This window comes from Lissotriton helveticus, chromosome 10 (assembly GCF_964261635.1).
Source record: "Lissotriton helveticus chromosome 10, aLisHel1.1, whole genome shotgun sequence".
NCBI lineage: Eukaryota > Metazoa > Chordata > Amphibia > Caudata > Salamandridae > Lissotriton > Lissotriton helveticus.
The window spans coordinates 39,420,471-39,439,994 of record NC_136071.1 but is presented as its reverse complement, the minus strand read 5'-3'; the positions used below and the strand labels follow the sequence as shown (position 1 = coordinate 39,439,994).

General features: G+C 41.6%; 1 protein-coding gene across 1 annotated transcript in view; it reads left to right on the top strand.

The window, feature by feature from the left end:
- Nucleotides 1-523: 523 nt before the first annotated feature.
- Nucleotides 524-19,524, top strand: part of LOC144785850 (myosin-4-like) — a 41,670-nt gene continuing 22,669 nt past the window's right edge. The window contains exons 1-11 of the mRNA XM_078664694.1: nucleotides 524-756; nucleotides 868-1,011; nucleotides 5,103-5,259; nucleotides 5,347-5,374; nucleotides 5,465-5,582; nucleotides 5,679-5,771; nucleotides 5,881-5,944; nucleotides 6,031-6,129; nucleotides 9,529-9,632; nucleotides 9,768-9,906; nucleotides 11,815-11,933. Of these exons, the coding sequence (XP_078520820.1) occupies nucleotides 553-756; nucleotides 868-1,011; nucleotides 5,103-5,259; nucleotides 5,347-5,374; nucleotides 5,465-5,582; nucleotides 5,679-5,771; nucleotides 5,881-5,944; nucleotides 6,031-6,129; nucleotides 9,529-9,632; nucleotides 9,768-9,906; nucleotides 11,815-11,933 (1,269 nt within the window). The 5' untranslated portion in view covers nucleotides 524-552. The remainder of the gene's footprint in view (nucleotides 757-867; nucleotides 1,012-5,102; nucleotides 5,260-5,346; nucleotides 5,375-5,464; nucleotides 5,583-5,678; nucleotides 5,772-5,880; nucleotides 5,945-6,030; nucleotides 6,130-9,528; nucleotides 9,633-9,767; nucleotides 9,907-11,814; nucleotides 11,934-19,524) is intronic.

Genomic DNA, 19,524 nt, shown 5'->3' with positions numbered 1-19,524 from the left:
GTGCAGCACAGACTGGGGATTGGATCACTTGTATCAGCCTACATGGGCCTATGGAGTGCTTGCACCTGAAGTTTAATGTCCAAGCAAGCTTCCTCACTGCTCCTTGACAAGCCAGTAAAAGTGCCCTCTGTCACTCAGTCTGAGTGTCCTGCCCGTGAGCATTCTCTAGCCAGGGTGCCCCCTAGCCCCATTGGCTAACATTGATACTCTGCACCCGGCTGCCCTAGTGCCGCTGGTGGTGCCCCTTGAGTGCCTAGTCTAGCCCTGTTAAGTGCTTGTGTTTTAGTGAAGTGGACTCATTACAAATATTTCACTTGTGCACAACAGGTTCAAAAGCTTCACTGCCTTGAACCGGAGCAGGTAAACTGCAGGCTCAGAGAGTGTCGTCATTCGCGATTTACTGAAGTCTTTATGGTCAAAGTGCAATATGTGAGGGTGCTAAATGGATAAACTATATTCACCTGTTTCAGTGATGTTTGTGACAATAAAACACCCTTTATCTTTGTATGACAGAAATCTTGTTTCTAACCAGTTTAGTAATTGCCAGCAGCCATGGCTTCCGATGCAGAAATGGCCGTGTTTGGGCCAGCCGCACAATACCTGCGCAAGTCTGACAAAGAACGCTTGGAGGCTCAGAATAGGCCCTTTGATGCCAAGAACTCATGCTTCGTAGATGATGAAAAAGAGCTTTTCGTTAAGGGAATGATCACGTCCCGAGAAGGTGGCAAAGTCACCGTGAAGACCGATGATGGAAGGGTAAATAGAGTCTTGTACCAACAATGACGTAAACAAGCCTAGCACCATAATGCAGCCAGACATCTCTGCTCAACTCCAACTTTATCTTTGCCTGTCTTTCTTTCTTCCTAGTCTGTAACAGTCAAAGACACCCAAGTCTATCCTCAGAATCCTCCCAAGTACGACAAGATTGAAGACATGGTCATAATGACCCATCTGAATGAAGCCTCAGTGCTGTTTAACCTCGCTGACCGATATGCAGCCTGGATGATCTACGTAAGTACAAATCAGTGACGCTTTAGCACTGCTTGCTTTTTGCACTAAGATTTTTCTGTCAGTAGGTGTGACATACTCATGACGTAGGTGTAACTTACTCTTGAATTTTATGAACAAATCACACTTACGGAAAAAAAGCTTTGTGATTTGGGCCATGTACGTTCAATGACCAGTGTAAGACATTTATCACCTCTTAAGGGGTGAAACAACTCAGTACATGTAAAGAAACTGACACAATTAATCTGTGTGCCATTCTTTATATGTGTTGTTTTGTCTTACGGCAAGGACCCAAGTGCACTGTTATAATACTAGTTTCTCCACTGCTTCACCTTCTGGGTTTCATAATCATTAAACACATATATACTCTTCTGATTTTCCCTCCTGACTTACTTTTGAACCTCGTTAATGAGTCATGTTGTTCACCTGATTAAACACAAGCTAGCCTCTGCATTTTTTTTTTGCCGCCAGTGCTAAACGGGCAACATAAACACTCGTGTTTCCTCAGCTAGGTCAAAGGTGCCAGAAAGATTATAGTCTTGGTTACTAAAATTGTAAGAAACTCCACCTGCATAGATTACTATTGTGAAGCGCAAGGTTAATCATGCATACCAAAGGTGGAGAAGAAGGGAGCTCGCTAAAACTGGTGTGGGGAAGAACTTCCATATCACAGATTTTAATGTTCATTTGTGTGAGTCTCACTGCCAGATTATTGATGTTAACGGCCCTGACAATACTTCACCGCCACACTTTGAACATAGCCCTAAGGGTGTGGCAATGGAAAACTTGCTATCATCAAATGATCTATATGAACCAGGGGTCTCGGATACAACAAACCGAGTGGTCACGTATAACGCAAGGGGCAGTGAATCGATTATTGACTATTTTTTTATGTCTTCAGGGCTCCTTCGTTACGTATTGTTTTATAACGCAATTGTAAGTGGGTTTAGTGACCACAACCCTGTGTTATTGGTTTTGGATGCTCTTTCCGGTTTGTATAAAGGAGAATTAAGGGCTACCTCCATAAGGGACGTGAGGAGTAAAGATCAGGGTAGACGCCTTAAATGGTGTAAAGTCTGTCCTGAGGATTTTCATGGTCTCATTATTCAAGAAATGGGAGTCGAAATTGGGAAATGTAGGAATAGAGAGTTGAGGGGAGGGGAAGTCGTGAGTGCCTTTGATGCTATCTGTGCTAGAGTCGAAAAAGAGCTTAGAGCTAAACCAGGGAGGGGTTCTGCTCCAGTGTGTAGATGGTTTGATCACTCTTGCTCACAGGCACATTCAGCTTTGCTGAAGGGCCTAAAACAATTCCCTAGAGATAGGCGCTTGGTGGCACACTTAAGAAGACAATACGCTCTGACAGTTAAACTTAGGAAAAAAGCCATCAAAGATGAAGCATGGGACTCTTTGATGGACCCCATAACCCTCAAACATAGCTCCAAATTTTGGGCTATAATTAATAATCCTTTGTTCTCCCACACTAACAATGTGGATCTTGAAATTAACATCCCGGAAGCTGACTGGATTAACCATTTTTCTAATATATATGGCTCTGATGAAATTGCCGAGGAGTTTAAAATACCTCACTCCTCATCGTCCCCCACCAAATTACATTTTACCAAACCTGAAGTAGTGATGGCAATTTTAGGCTCAGCTGTAAATGAAGCCCCGGGCCCGGATGGGGTACCCCTGGACTTATACAAACTTAATTCTGGGATGTGGGCTGAGATTTTAGCTAATGTTTTCAATTGTGTGTACGAGGGGGGTTTCCCAAAAACATGGTCATGTGCTATTATAGTACCTATTTTTAAAAAGGGTCTTAGAAGCGACCCTAAGTGTTTTCGACCAATTTCGTTATTGGATTCTTCAATGAAGATTTTGGGCAAAGTCCTGCTTGCTAGAATTAACACCTGGTCCATAGACAATAATATCCTAGCAGATGCCCAATATGGGTTCCGTGCTGGGAGAGGGACTGAGGACCAATGCTTAAATCTTCACTTACTAATCTCGAAATACACAACTGTTAAAAAAGGGTCAATTTTTGTTGCTTTTATGGACCTGTCCACAGCTTTTGATTTGGTGAATAGAGCTCGGCTGTGGGCCATGTTGTTAAAACTGGGTCTTGATCCTCCCCTTGTATATTTTTTGGCAGAATTACACAAAGATTTAAAAGCTGCAATTAGAATGGACCAAGTAGGTAATCGTACCGCATGGTTCAAATCCAGCAGGGGCGTGCGGCAGGGCTGCATTCTTGCGCCTATGCTGTTCACTTTGTATATAAATTCACTTGAGGAAACTCTTTTAACCGCTACTTTGGATACTCCGCGTGCAGGGGAAACTCGAATTCCGGTTCTCCTGTACGCGGATGACGCAGCTTTAATAGCTCGGACCCCTATAGGTCTGCAAAAACTTTTAAATACTTTTAACGATTTTATGCTATCATTAGACTTAGTGATAAACAACTCCAAATCACACGTCATGGCTTTTGGGGCTGGAAAAAACAACTCCAAACAGTTTTACTGTAATGGTGACGTAATCACTAATGTTAAAATTTTCACGTACCTGGGTGTAATCTTTGATACCAAGGGGAGTTGGGCTCCGCAAATTGTAGCTAAAACTAAAGCGGTCAGAAGCTCGGCCACTGCTATTCTAAGTTTTGCCAGGAGATTGGGCGGGAAGCCAACAGGCGCCTTACTTAATTTGTACAGGGCAAAATCAGTGGCAATAGCCAGGTATGGTTCGGGCTTGTGGGGCTATGTTAATAGTGAACCAGTCCAAAGGGAAGAAAATAAGTTCCTGCGTTCCACTTTAGGGCTTCCCCAATCTACAGCCACGTACTCGGTTCACCAGGAAGTTGGGCTTGGGTATATATCTGACACCCTTCTTATGGCCCCTATCTTGTTATGGATAAGGCTTTGGACTAATAAAAACTTGGGTCTAAATCATAAAATACTGGCGGACTGTCTAAAACTAGATAACTATAAAAACATTACTTGGCTTTCATATATACAAAAATCCTCTCTGGACCTGGGACGTCCTGATATTTTTCAGGCCCCTCAGGGTCTAAAGAAATCTGATTTAGATTGGGTGAAGGGCAATTTTATATTATTGAAAAATGTGGAGAGGGAGGAACGCCAACTAGTCAAGCCAACGGTTAGAGCCCACTACCTGACCATTACCTGTCTTACTATACAACCGTACCTTACTATCGTCAATATCCCCTTTCATAGGTGGCTTCTGGTTAAACTTCGGTTTAACCAGATTTATACAGTTCTGTGTGATAGTCAGGGTTGGTTTAAGGAGGAGGATGCTCCTGTCTGCAATTGTGATAGTTTTTCTACACAAAATAATATGCATTTTATGTTATTTTGTAATTTCTTTACGGAGCCCAGACAAAAATATTTGGTACCGCTTTTGAAGGATAAAGCTTTTTACCAGGCAAAACCTGCTCTCCTGTATCTTCAATTATTGGATTCTGCGCTGGTCATGTTTAGCGTGGCCAATTACCTCGTTGCTGCGGTTAGGATCAGGAGGAAAAGGCTTAAAAATGCAAATATTAGTGTTTTGTGAAGAAAATTGAAATGGATGTCGTTCACATTTAAATGTCTATTTTATCGAGTATTTACTCTTTTTATGATAACTTTTTATAATGTATATTAATTAATTATTGTTGATGTTTCCTCATATCATGCTTTTCTATGTATATGTAAATACTATTGATTAATGATTCTTGTATTTGCTATGAATTTGTATTGCCCTTCTTGTGATGTGATTGTAGAATGCTTTTATGATTTTTAACTAAATCGAATAAAGTGGTTTTGACTTGATATCACAGTGGGCATGTAGAGATCCTGGCATCACTGAAATGCCAAGCCACAGTGGCAGTTCCTATAATGGACTGGATTGCTATCAGGTCACAATGAGGAGTAATCACATACTCTTCAGGGTACTGGTGATATTAGCAAAGGAATAGAAATGAAAGGTAACCAATAAAGATAATTGGGAATGCTTAAAACATGTCAAAGTAGAAACTCTCTTCCAGATACTACCAAATTATGGTTCCTATCAGCTAAATTTGTTGTTTCCCTTTACAGACCTACTCTGGTCTTTTCTGTGCCACTGTGAACCCCTACAAGTGGTTGCCGGTGTACAACCCTGAGGTTGTAGATGCCTACAGAGGCAAGAAGCGCCAGGAAGCCCCACCTCACATATTTTCCATTTCTGATAATGCCTATCAGTTCATGTTGACAGGTAAGGTTTTGTTTTAAATTGTGTACACTGTTTCAAATTCATCATGGCCTACCCAAAAATGACATGTATTTATTTTCTTTTAAAAAGATCGTGAAAACCAGTCCGTCTTGATCACGTGAGTAAATCACATTTGCAAGAAGCACATGTTTTATGGTGTAACATGTCAATGTACATAACCAATTAATTGTTCTGATTTTATTTAAAGTGGAGAATCTGGTGCAGGGAAGACTGTGAACACCAAGCGTGTCATCCAGTACTTTGCAACAATTGCAGTAGCTACTGATAAGAAAAAGGAGTCCCCTGCCATGGCCAACAAGATGCAGGTTTGTAAATTATGTTTAATTCATTTTTACACAGGCTGCTCATGATTCTCGATATGACAGACAATTTCATACATGGTGAAACTTTGCCTCTAATAGGGAACTCTGGAAGATCAAATCATCCAGGCTAACCCGCTGCTGGAAGCCTTCGGTAATGCCAAGACCGTGAGGAATGACAACTCATCTCGTTTCGTAAGACTTCCAACTTCATTTTCTTCCTACCTAATTCTCACTTTAAAAGAGTCATTTGCTGTCTCGCAATAAAAACTTGAATTTATTTTAGCCTCTATTTACCCTTTAGGGTAAATTTATCAGAATCCATTTTGGAACTACAGGAAAACTGGCTTCTGCAGATATAGAAACATGTAAGCATTGACTCTAAAATCTTATATATCATCAAACATGACCCAAAATAAGTAGTACTCTTTATTATTGATGCTTTATTTTACAGATCTGCTAGAAAAGTCTAGAGTAACATTTCAGCTCTCAGCCGAAAGGAGTTACCATATCTTCTACCAGATAATGACCAATAAGAAGCCAGAGCTTGTCGGTAAGTTTTAGAAATGGGTCATAGCTCCAGTTTTCAGAATTCAATTGCATTACTGTGTTAAAGAAGGCCAAGACAGCATTGCAGAAATAACAGGGATAAACATCACTTGAAGTCTGATTTGACTTTAAAAAAAAGAAAATCATCTCTATTTGACTAACATGAAATAGTTGCGGAACATACAGGTTTCCTTAGCATTGAATCGCATTAAATGGAAAATTCAGAAAATAGCTTTATCTGGCAATCATTCTCACCAACAATGTTTCCAAACTGAATATGAACAATTTTTCACAGATGATATTAATTACTGAATGTTTTACAATTGAAACGGAGTGTTAAATCTCAGGTAATTACAGTTGATGTACAGACATTTTGAGGGCCATTTAGTGAATACTTCCAAAAGTTCAAAACCCCCAGGTAACATAACCTTCTTCCAAAAACACAAGCACAAACCTTAGGGGCTAAATTAGTAGCTACTTCAGGAACAGCAGTGATGGAGCAACTCTACCTCAGTCATTATTTCCTAATGCTTCTGTTTTATTAGTTCAATGTCCCTTAGAAGTAGATATTCAACTGCTGCAGCTGGGACAGTAAAATAATACTGTTACTAAACTATTAGTGTTCCTAATGCATAAATAAATCATCAATCATGCTGAAGTGGGCATTCGATCACCAGTGACAAGGTACAAGGATAGACCCACAGGTAAGACATTAGGTCCAAAATAAATAAATAGGTATATGCTTAGAACGGCTAATTACATCCATAGAGACAGTGTAAAACATTAGTAATTGAGTCAAAATCTAGATCAGCTTATATTGAGAGGGCCAATACATACGGTAACATGATGTGCTCCAGAACTACAACAACATATAAGGGCACAAAAGGATGCATTAAAAATTAAACACGCCTGTTGTGAATTCATCAAAACTGAAACGGACATGATGCAGACAACTAAAGAGTTTTGGCTTTCCAGGTGTACACTTTAACAGTCATACCCAAGAGGATAGGCGCATAATTTCCCTGCACACACAGTGTGCAAACAACTCGCACTGTATAATCTTAATGTTTGAAACACATATAGTAAATGTTTTGTGCTGCATTAACCAATTTCCAAAATGTTCAACATTTGGCCCAAGCGGGCAGGCACAATAGTTGATTACTAATATAACAACCAAATGGCAGTAATATAAATCTTAAATGAGGCAATCCTCATATGAATAACCTTCAAAAATGGAAACAAGTCATAAAAGCACTCAATAAATATACTCAAATTGGTGCCAGAAAAACCTTATCACTGAATCAAAATGCCAACATAAGAAACATAATAGATACAATCACAACGTACCCTTACAGGGCCCTAAATCATCATGCACATCAATATACCAATGTTAACAGATAGCAATAACAAAAATAGAAGAATATAAACAAGAAAGTTCTTGTTTAACTTAATCGGATGCCTATTTAACTTTGTGGTCTCCCGTACCAAAAGAGTAGACCTATAAACAAATGTGACAAAACCAGTGATCAAAACCTATTGGAGGATAGAAACATGAAGTGTAAAGTTTTCAGAGAAAGACGGATAATTAGCGAATAATGAATGAGCAGAAACAATGAACAGTTACTCCAGTCTACACACCCTCATAGTAAAAACTTTATCCAAAATGTACAGCTAGCTCCTCATCCATATTCAATCCCTGTGGATATTGCATGTTGAACCAAATGATGTGACGAGATTCCAGCTTCCTGAGAGCTAGAAACCTTTAGACCCAGACCCCCCCATTCTGATGTGGGTCACGACCTGGTTAAATGCAAAACATGTAACAAGTCTGCCTTGCCCATATGGAATTCCTTAAATTGCCTTGCCACAGGATATTGTTTGTCATTGTGCACAATGACCTTCATGTGCTCCAATGTGCATTTTTGGACTCTATGTATCACGCTCCCAATATAGTAAAGATTGCAAAGTTATTGTAGGGCATAGACACAGAATTCAGAGTTAAATGACAGGCTTGGCAGATCGTGAACTTGTGGGAGGTTTCACAAATGAGCATATATCAGCGCTGGACTTGCAAGCTGTGCCATTCCGCATGTCACAAATCCTGCAGTGCTGTTGGTACCATTATCTTCACATTGATTGGTGATCATATTATTGCAGAGTAAGTCTTTCAGGTATTTACTTCTTGCGTATGAGAATGAGTGGTCACATGTTTAGAGATATTGTCATCACTGTGAAGCACATGCCAATGTTTGTGTGGCACTCTCCTTAATTCATTGGATTGTTTAGTAAACGATTTCTTACTCTGAGACAAGGAGAGCTTCCCTCTTGAGTTTGTTCACTTTGATATCAGTAGCTTCAATATGTCAGTGCTTTAGCCCCTTGCACGGAACCTGCCCAACATAATTCTTTTCTCACATTCTCTCAAGAATTGCGTCATTACTACAATTACACCTTGCGCGGATTAGCTCAAAATAGTACATGCTACTGATTAAACTCTTAGGATGGCAACAAGTTACAGGCAAAATGCTGTTTCCAGTGGGTTTTTTCCTAAACAGAACAGTTTGAACCTGAGAATTCATTATGGTGAGCCTTAAATCTAAAAATTCATGGCTGTTTTTGTTGATGTTACTCGTGAATTTCAAGTTAAGATTATTGGAATTGAGTTCTTCCACAAACTGTAAAGCAAGTTTATTGGACCCTTTCCAGATGGCAAAAATACCATCAATGTAGCAAGCCCAGAGCTCTACATGTTCATCATAGAGACGGGTGTCACTCATGGTTTGCTCCTCCCCCCCAGCCCTTGTAAATACAAGCCTAGCTGGAGGCGAAACAACTCCCCATCAGAGTGCCCATGGTTTGCTGATAGTGTTTGTTGTCAAAAATGAAGTCATTGTTGTCAAGACAGAACCTGATCATGTCCAGGATGGCTTCAGTGTGGAATAATTGAGACAGGGAACTTGCTTGCAGGAACTGACGACATGCCTCTATCCCTAAATCATGAGGGATAGGTGTGTAGAGGCTGCAGACATCTAATCCCATGAGTAGAAAATCTTACTCCCATGTTATGCCATTAATTATCCTGAAGAAATACCATAGCCAAATATTTAGTATTCAAATCATAAACCTGTTTAAATTGCAAGGATGCTTGAATCTTAATGACTGACTTAGATTATTTTGACATATAGCATCATCAAAATTGTTTTGAAATGAAAACACTTGATGGTGTCGGTAAATAAAGGTGTTAAAATATCTATAAATTAAACTGTAAAATGTTAGATTTTTAGATACCCATAACATTGAGTCAGAAGGGAATTCAAGCACTTTGCATCTAGATAGCCATTGGTGTGTCATGTTCAAAGGCCTACTGTAACATTTGGCTCCTCATATTATTTCTCCTAAACAGAAATGCTCCTCATTACCACTAATCCATATGACTTCCCAACCATCAGCCAGGGCGAAATTACGGTGAAGAGCATTGATGACGAAGAGGAGCTGCTGGCTACTGATGTGCGTTACAATAACCACAGCTCACATTGAGTTGTTAATTAAAATTACTATAAACAAGGACTGCAAACCAATACAAGGTTATTCCCCTAACTAAATAGTATCATTCATAAAATGCTCCCTCTTGTTTCATCACAGAGTGCCATTGACATCCTGGGGTTCAACCAAGATGAGAAGCTCGCCATCTACAAGCTGACTGGAGCAGTCATTCACCACGGAAACATGAAATTCAAGCAGAAACAGCGTGAGGAGCAGGCCGAGCCCGATGGCACAGATGGTAAGGCATGCAGTGCACTTCATCAAAGAGAAAATCATCAGATATTAAAGTGCAACGTTATCGTCCAGTGATTAAAACTAGAACCTGCCTTTGGAATAGATGAAACAAAACAAGATGAGATGGGTTTGAAGACAGATCGTTACAGAGAGGCAGAAAGCAGAGTGATTTACGATGTAAGAGAACAAGGTTTTATAAGAAGAGACAGGATATAAAGACAGTTGGACAGACACAATATTACTTTAATGTACAAAGAAAGAAAATAATATGTGAAAACTCCATAAAATAGTAAAGGATTTTACAACTATAACATTTCCACTTCTTACTTGTTTTAAACAATACATATTGTAGTATATTGCATTGGTATGTATTTAGGGCATCATATACTCCTTGCAAAGCCTAAAACTAGGCCTGGGTGAAGTTTCAATTACACTGGAGTAATTTTGGTATTTCCACATTACTCTTTGAAGCAGATTATAGATAATTACACAATTACACCTGCTTGCATAATTTGGGGGGGAAATCCTAACTGCGAGAGCACATTTAGCGAGTATGAGTGGCTGTCTACACTCACTATTGGTGTTCTCATGCATTAAGCAATATTTATTACTGCAGGATGCAGTGTCATGTCCATTTTGAGCTAAGAAAATTGAGGTAAATACTGGGAATAACTTAGGGGAAAATCCTACCCCATGAGCACATTTGGCAGGCACGAGCGGCTCCTCACGCTCGCGATTCACGTTCTGTTGCATTTGGTGCTATTTCTTTGCACAAATATGCCCCCTTGTGTCCACTGCATTTTTGCCCCCCAGAAATAGCAATTAACGCCATTCCATGTAATCTTACATAATTCTTAGACAATTCCGTGTGATTACGCTACATAGGTTACATGAGTTACACCAGCCCCTACCTAAAACACGTTTTCGACTATTGCAAAAGTAGCTCCTTGGTATGTCTACTTTACATAGTGCTTTATAGTCCTGACAAGGACATAGGAGATTCTTCCTTTGCATCACAGGTGCCTTGAGGTACATGGTTGAAAGCACGTTAGTTATAGGTTGTCCTGTTCCTGAGGAAGTTTTGTGCTGTGCATGAAGATAGGAAACAGACTAGACGTGTTGTGTAAGGCTTTCTGCACATAAGTGGAGAGTCTGACAAACAGCCACAGCTGCTGATGCAGGTCCATAACAAATATATGTTGCTAAATGTTATATATGGGGTTGACGTTTACCAACTACAATTGCCACATCTTACTGGCCCTCACACATTTGTGGGACATATGCAGGTGTCTTCTGATAATTTTCAATGGTGCCATGGCTGTGAAAACTGGGACATTTCACACAACATCGTGCTGCATTCAGTTCTGTTTCAGATAGGAATAGTCTAACCATGCACTGATATCTGTCAATGGTGTGTAAATAGAGATTGATTCTTTGTATTTGTGCTGGATATTATGTTCCCTTAACTTTAAAACTAAGAGAGCACTGTATACTATTTAGTGTAAAGATGATTCAGTATTTATACTACTTCTTAATTACAACACTTTCATGTCTATGGAGACATTAGAGAAGAACACCTAACAAGATTAATCAGTCACTCGCTTGACTTTTACAAGGTAATGATTACTGACAAATTCATATTATAGAAACCTGTTAACTGTAAATGGGCATAGGCAAGTAATGAGGTTGTAAGACCCCTAGAATGGGAAGCAATGTGTGGCTGAAATTCAGTTGCACTGTAATATAGAACATGTTGCATTGTGATGGACAACATGCTAATGTTTACAAGGTAAAGTGTTTACGCGAATTGTAAAATTAGATGATGAAGCAAATAAACCGGTACGTGAATTGTAAAATTAGATGATGAAGCAAAAGACCGTAACACACTCTCGCCTCTCATTTCTACCTGCAGTTGCTGACAAGATTTCTTATTTGATGGGTCTCAACTCAGCTGACTTACTGAAATCACTGTGCTACCCAAGAGTGAAGGTTGGCAATGAATATGTCACTAAGGGGCAGACTGTTAATCAGGTACCTTTTCAACCTTTATTTTACATTTTCAATATACCCTTGACATATTGGAATCAATAAAATGCACTTCTTTCTGAACAACAGTTTCACTATGGCAAACCTACAGAAAAGTTAAGTGAAGGCAACCCAGTACCACTTTTATCAATTATCAATTCTTACACTGAAGTGTGATAAGATAATTAACAAATGCACTTCAAAATAGAAAAAGTATCTTTAACCATCTAGAGTACCAACAGATAGTCTCTTTAGATCCCATGTGCAGAACAGTTCTCTCAGTGATCCTTAAAAATGGTTATGTGGGAACTTTCTCTCAAAATAGCAATTGTTCTAATATTTCTGAACTGTATATTAAACATTTTAGTCAAAATCTAGTCACCAAAGACACACCAGTAACGTATGAGCAATGTTTCTTTCTGCTGGAATCTAAAGCAGACACTTGATTTGTAAGAAATGTTGATATCATCACTGTCCTCGTACATCCACTTGGGAGGCAATAAACACTCTGTGTAATCCTTGGTAAATGGAATCCCACTTTAGCTTGTCATTATTTATACTCAGGTCTAAGATCCATTTAGCTACCTGTGTACCTCCAGTTAGCAGCAAGTATTCCAAAATTTACCCAGAACATTAAGTTGGGGCAAAGTTAGCACCCTGCCAAAGAACTCAATCAAACCTTTTGTCTGTGAGGAAAATACTGAAATGCCTCTTGCCTGTCTCCACACAAACTAGCGATGGATAGCATATTCCTGCCATTCTGTTTCTTTTAAGGTGCTTCACCTACCCCAAAACCCCCTCATTTACTGAATGCTTAGTCTATGATATGACCCCAGTTATGTCCTGTTCCTTAAATGTTGCAAGGAAATCTGTAATTTTCCTTGTAAAGGGCATAATGCCTTTAGCATTAAATAAATAAAACAACTACAGGAAGCTGACATGTCATACTGAGGTCAAATTCATGAAACCGCAGATGCAAATTTGCAAGTACCAGCATGATCCTCACCACAGTGTCAGAAGCTGCAGGCCCCTGATTCACGGATGCCCATTGTGGGCAAAGAGGAAGGTTGGGGCGAAAGTGCAGAGGCTGCATCCCAGAGGTCGAAGTCGGCATGGAGTGGGAAAAAGATATTCCCAAAATTTAACAATTTGATCAAAACAGTTCCCATACTTTTTATTTAAAAAAAAAACAAGTATTCCTGAACGGCTGAGTTGCTTCAGGTTGAAAGGGGAGAAGAAGGGACTTCTTTAGCGTTAAGTAGGAGAAAGGGGAGTTAGAAGGAACAAGCATTCTCTCTAGGGTGTCTGCTAGCTGAAAGAAATACAAATCTAGAATGTGTCCTTTAAAACGAACCCTAAAAAAATGTTTGCACTAGTTACAATCAGCGCATTACTAAAAATGTAACTTTTGAAAGCACTAAAACATATAAACGAAATATTTTTACACGTTTTATGACTGTATGTGTGCAATTTATCTTATACTGGGTATCATACATATTTTAAATTAATGACTTAGGGGCATATTAACAAGGGCTTTATCTCCGCTTTTTTGGCTTTAAAAGCCCAAAAAGCGGAGATTGCCTATTTACAAGAGGGACATGCATAATCGCATGTTAGCACCCTTTTTCCCCGACGCCTCCTTTTGCATCTCTGAGATGCAAAGTGGGCCTCACTGGGCAGTACAGCCTTGTAAATATCGCGATGTGCACAGCTGTGTTCTCCAGAAACTAACGTCTGCTAAAATCCTGACCTACCCATCCCTAACATAGGGGGTGGATTATACTGCTATGACCACAGGGTCGTATCAGCAAGATTATCGCCCTTTTGCAGGGAACATCGCTGGAAAACCAGCGATGTTCCCTGCAAAACGGCGATTTCCGTCACTATCTCTGGAATTGTTATCGCCCTGGAGCAACGCTTTGCTGATAACGCGCTACCAGGGCGATAAATTCCAGAGATAGACGGCGATGAATAACAAAGTGCGCTTTGTGTTATTCATCACCGCTCCTTGCTGATATGCCCCTAAGTCACTGTGCTTTCTGTCACAAGTGAAGTCAGCAAACACAACGTATTTTCACAAATATCAAAATGTCCCACCTTCCCATGTGTACGCCGGTGCTACAAAAAATTCGCCCACTTTTAAAATATGGCTGCTTAAGGACTGGTGTAAATTAAGCTTTCATTTATTACTTAACTAACATGTAATGTGACGAAAAGCAGGATGTGCTATTGTCATATAAAAAATAATGGTCATTGGTCCGCCTCAAAAATCCAATTTACATAGAATGTTTTACCACTGCTACTTTTCCTAATGTTGGTCAATTCAGTGATTTGCAAGAAAAGAATCTGAGTTGACCCATGGACACAATGTACCTATTAATATCTCTACTTGGAGCTCTCAACCAAACATAGCCAAAAATCCTCAACTCACCATTCTGGTCTGTATTCTGTTGTGAAACTACAGGACTCCTCCGTTGCCCTCACTACAAGGCCTCCTTTGTGAGGCCCGGTAACTTCACCTCAGTGAATGTATTAATACCAGAGGTCCTGGTAACTCTTGGTGGGAGGAAGACATACCGGGAATGGCTAGCGGCACTTTGAGGGTTCCCATAGACATGAGGAATTACCAGCGGGATCAGTAATTACGGGACCTATTGCCCCAGTAATTCTTCAAATTCTTTTTAAACTTTCACCCAGGTGTTTTGGTTTCTTTAAACAGCAAAAATATCCGAGTGATTCAACAGTTCTCCAGCGGATCTTGTCATTCCTATGAATATGGGAACAAATGTTAGTTGATGCCATGGAATTAAAGGGGACCTTGGATTTAAGATAGTACAATGAAATAAAACCATCATATTAACAAGCTTTCTGAACATTTCTAAACAGCAAATGAAACATTTAAAAAAAAAAAAAATAATTAACTACCAAATGTATTCTGCCATTCGATTTCCGGTACTGACACTACTTCCTTACACCCCCTTCCGTTTTCCTGATGACTATTGTTTGGTAGATGGATCAACACACAATTGAAGTTTTTTCCATCCTGAAGGGGGGGTTCCTGATCAATATGGCAACCCCATGAGAGCCCGTTTTGAATCCCGCATATGCCAGTGTCTTGTAGAACCCTCTACCCAGGAACCCACACTGTGAGCCCTGTAAGTGAGTCTCTTGTTGCAGGACCGCTTCAGGTTTTATTCTCTTGATGTATGCGGCCACCAGCCCTCTTTTAATCTTATTCCCTAGTCTGTTTGCATTCCGCGACAGTATGGAGCTTCACCCATTATCTTGAGTGTCAGCCCCGCTCATCTGGGGTGTGTGATGGTGTCCCGCCATTCTGCATGGTGGTCCTACAGCTGCACCTATTTGCATTCTTACTACATGCTTACTCCACTCACCATGTATGAACTCCCAACAGCTTAACCCAACCATTCCTATTATCCCTCCCCAATATCCCCAGTGCACCTACCCCTTCTGTCAACCTGACAACTGTGTCGCAGGTAGGTCAGAGAGGCTTGTCGCCCCCCTCCTTCCTCGATTCAAATTCTCACCCTGTAACACTAGAAACTCTGCAATTTAATTACAGACTAGTCAGTTTTAAACTTGTAGGGTAGCAAAAAAAGAGTTGGGTTGAAGAGTTAGCTAGAGTGCAGCCAAAGGCTCTTCGTATTTTGCTGACCCTTCATCCTTCTCGGCCCCGTCTGGCTTGTTCACTTGTTCAGTCATATCTCTCGTCTCATGTCTCATCTCTCGTCTCCACCCTGTCATGTCCATGACAGGGTGGAGAAATTTGGGTCAACGATTCCACTTCCAGATTGGCTCTTGTTATTTTCAGAGTCTGTGGAGTTGTGGTGTCGCTCCACTGCTTGTTTTTTGTTTTCTTTTTCACCCGCCAGGTCTACCCTCCTTCTGTATCTGATGACGGACCAGATCCCGGGATCTGTCGTCTTAGGGGACGGGGCTCCCCACCCGTAGTTTCCTCAAAATGCCACTACGATGTCCCCTGCTTGTTCTCCGACTTTTGGATCTGGCCCCTCCCAAGTGACTCTATGCTGCCGTTCCTGTTCTGCTCTGTCCAGTCTCATAACATAACATTTGTATGGGTAAAGTGCACATTCACCCAGAAGGGTATCATGGCGCTGAATAATTGTTAATTGTTACCCAACTCAATGGTACTCATGTTATCAACCACCGAAGGATAAAAGGCTGAGTGGACCCACAGGGATTTGAACCTGTGACCGGCAAACATTGTTTATAATGCAAGCGTTACAAAGCGTGCCATTACAACTCAATTTTTACAACGCAAAATCCATTACAACGCATGTCATTACAACCCATGCCATTAAACGCATTCCCCAAAGTAACGCCCCGGCAGAGTTAGAATAGTAATTTGTACTGTAATGGATTATGCGTTGTAATTGCTTGTGTTGTAATGACATTCGCTGTAATAGATTTTGCTTTGTAAAAAATGTGTTGTAATGGCACACGATGAAAACACGTGCATTGTAACGTGTCCTATTCCTTGTGACCATGAGGCTGAACACATGCCCCCTACAGTGGATGCATTAGTCCACAAAGCCACCACACTCATCTCAGGTGTAGCTGTTCCTCTATCCAGGCCCAATCCTTCTCTGGCACTGGAAAAAGATGGCCTTACCCCCAATTATGACTTTAAGCTTGGCTGGGAACAGCAACGTGCATTGCACATTCATTGCCCGCAGTTTCACTTTGACTGAATCAAAGGACCACCTTTGTTTTTGTATTTCTTTGGAGTAGTAGGAAAACACCATGATTTAAAATTGTGCAAGCCTGATCTTTCCGGTGGTTTGGCAGTCAGAGCCCTGTGGCCTGCTCTATTACAAAGCAAGAGGAGAACTGTGCTGTGGGAAGAGAATCTCTCAAACATTTTTTCAGGAATGTCGCCTTGTTGGAGCCTTCAAACCCTCCAGCAAACCAATCAAACGCAGGTTGTTTGTCTGTGCATAGTTTTCAGCATTGTCGACCCTCCGGGCCAAATCTTTCAGGGTAGTTTGAACGTCTGTGACTTCATTTCGGGGGGTATGTGTCATGTCATCTACTTCTGATTTTCTGCTTTCTGCCTGGGTTACTAGTTCAGAGACATTACTAAGATCTTGGCGGGAAGAGTAACTTCAGAGCGGTCCTCCCCTATTCTCCCTTCCAGGATTTTCCTTTAAGTGTGTATGGCCTGCAGGAGCACAGATTTGTCTGGCATAGTAGCTGTCTCCTCTTCCGACCACCATTTTGCCCTGTTTCCGTTGCTTGAGTTCTTTGTCTTTGGCCATATTGGCTGGTTTTGTGGGCATAGTAGCTGTCTCCTCTTCCAACCACCATTTTGCCCTGTTTTGGTTGCTTGGGTTCTTTGTCTTTGGGCATGTTGGCTGGTTTTGGGGCAGTGTCAGGGAGCTGGAGCCCGGATGGACCCCAGGAAGAGGACGTTATTCCAGTTCAGGACTCTCAAAGGGATGTCGGGTGTGTTTGCATCACCTTGGCTGAAGTTCTCGTGGTGCAGTATTTTCTCTGCCACTATTCAGGTGTCCATTCCACCCTTTTGAAAATGATCAGGAAGATCTGACTCCTGCATGCTGCTGGAGGAAGATGTAGCTTGTGGCTCCCATGTTTCGGTACGTCTAGGCTGAATCGTTACCTCCACTGCCTCTTGTTGTGAGGTCTAGCAGGCTCTCAGTCTTATGTTGGTCTCCAGGGTCATTGATGTCCCAGTCTCATCCATTGCTAGAAGTGGGACAGGGGTGTTGCCTTTATTTATTGCCAGGTCTCGACCTGCCTTGCAGTGTCTCCCTCCTGCTTTCACCCCCAACTTCTCTCACCTCGTGGGGATAACAACAATGTGTTAGATTTGGGGGTCTCTAGTTGGCAGAGGTAGGTACCTTTGACCAAGTAGGGACCATTACGTCTAGTCAGAGTACGGGGGTACACTCCTAAAATAACCCTGCTCACCCCCTTGGTAGCTTGGCAGAAGCAGACAGACTTATTTCAGAGACAGTGTGTAAAGCATTTGTGAACACATACAGTAGCCCAGTGACAACACTACAGATGGACACCACACCAGATGCATATTAAAAATAAGTATTCTCTATATAGATTTAACACAAGACCACAAATGACAAAAATCCACAATACTGTATTTAAAAAATGGTAGAACTAGTTTACGTTTAAGACGTAAAATGCGACACTTTGAGTTCAATGTACCTTAGGATGCATAACGCTATACAACGAAAGTGTTGCAGTGTAGGTTCCTTACACACAAGAACGGTGATGCGTCGGGTCCCTACTGAAGCGTCAGTTTTCTCGGTGTGGGGAGGTGATGCGTCAGTTTCTTACTGTGCTTCCGTGGCGATGCGACCAGCAACACCGTGATGCGATGAAGATCCGGTGCAATGAAACAAAGATGCATCTTCTTCTTGATGCGTGCACAACCAACGGCCGTGTGGCGACTCAACGATTCTTCTGAGCTGCGACAGGCCCTGCGACACGCTTCCCGGTGATGCGGCGGCATCTGGTGCAACGTCGATCCTCTTCTCTGGCGATGCGAGGTGCTTCGGCGATGATGTGACAGCTGCAGCAGCGGCGACACGCTTCTCCGTTGATGCGACGGGGTCTGATGCAATGTCGATCCTCTTCCTCGGTGATGCGACGACAGTGGCTGTGACATCGACACACTTCTTCTTCCTGAGTCGCACTTCCAGCTCCTTGCGACACGTAGTCCCTCAGAAAGCCCAACACAACAGCGGGCACTTCCAGAGAACTCTTGGGGAGCTGCATGGTGAAGTCTGTTGTCCATGAGACTTCAGCAGGAGGCAAGCTCTATCTCAAGCACGTGGTGATCATTGCCTAGTCCAAACCAGTTCTGGTCAGTCCTGGAGCACTCTGTTTACTTGTCTCTTTCTTTCCTTTCACAATGCAGGGCAGAGACATCAGACGCACCACAGGAGGTGGAGCCAGCATTGTGGAGGGAAGGCACAGCCCTATTCAGGTCCCAGGTGCAACCCCTCCCACCCATCTGCATGTAGATCTCTCTATTCAGCCATGTGCTGACTCACCCTGTCTCCTGGAATCCCCCAGCCCCTGTCACTCAAACTCCAGACAAGGAATACTCAATCTAGCAGAGGCAGGCTTTGATAGTTAGGCAAGAAAATACCTACTTTCTAAAAGTGGTATTTTCAAACACAGAATGTTAAAACCAACTTCACTAAAATATGTATTTTATCATTCTGAATTCAGGCATACTAAACTCGAATTTCTACCTAGTTCCCTGAGTCAGTTAGGATTATAAGATGTTATAATCAAACTGCCCATTCTGGCCTATAGGGAACAGGCAGCCTTACAATAGTGAAAAACAAAAATGGCAGTAATTTACTATTAGGACATGCCACACACATCAGGGCTTGTCCTACCCTTTACCTCCAATGCACCCTGCCCTTGGGTCGACCATAGGGGTGACTAATATGCAGAAAAGGAGAGGTTTAGGGACTGGCAAGTGATTGCACTTGCCCAGTCAACATGGCAGTACCAGACTGCACACAGGCTCTGTGATGGCAGACCTGAGCCACACTTTGCAAGG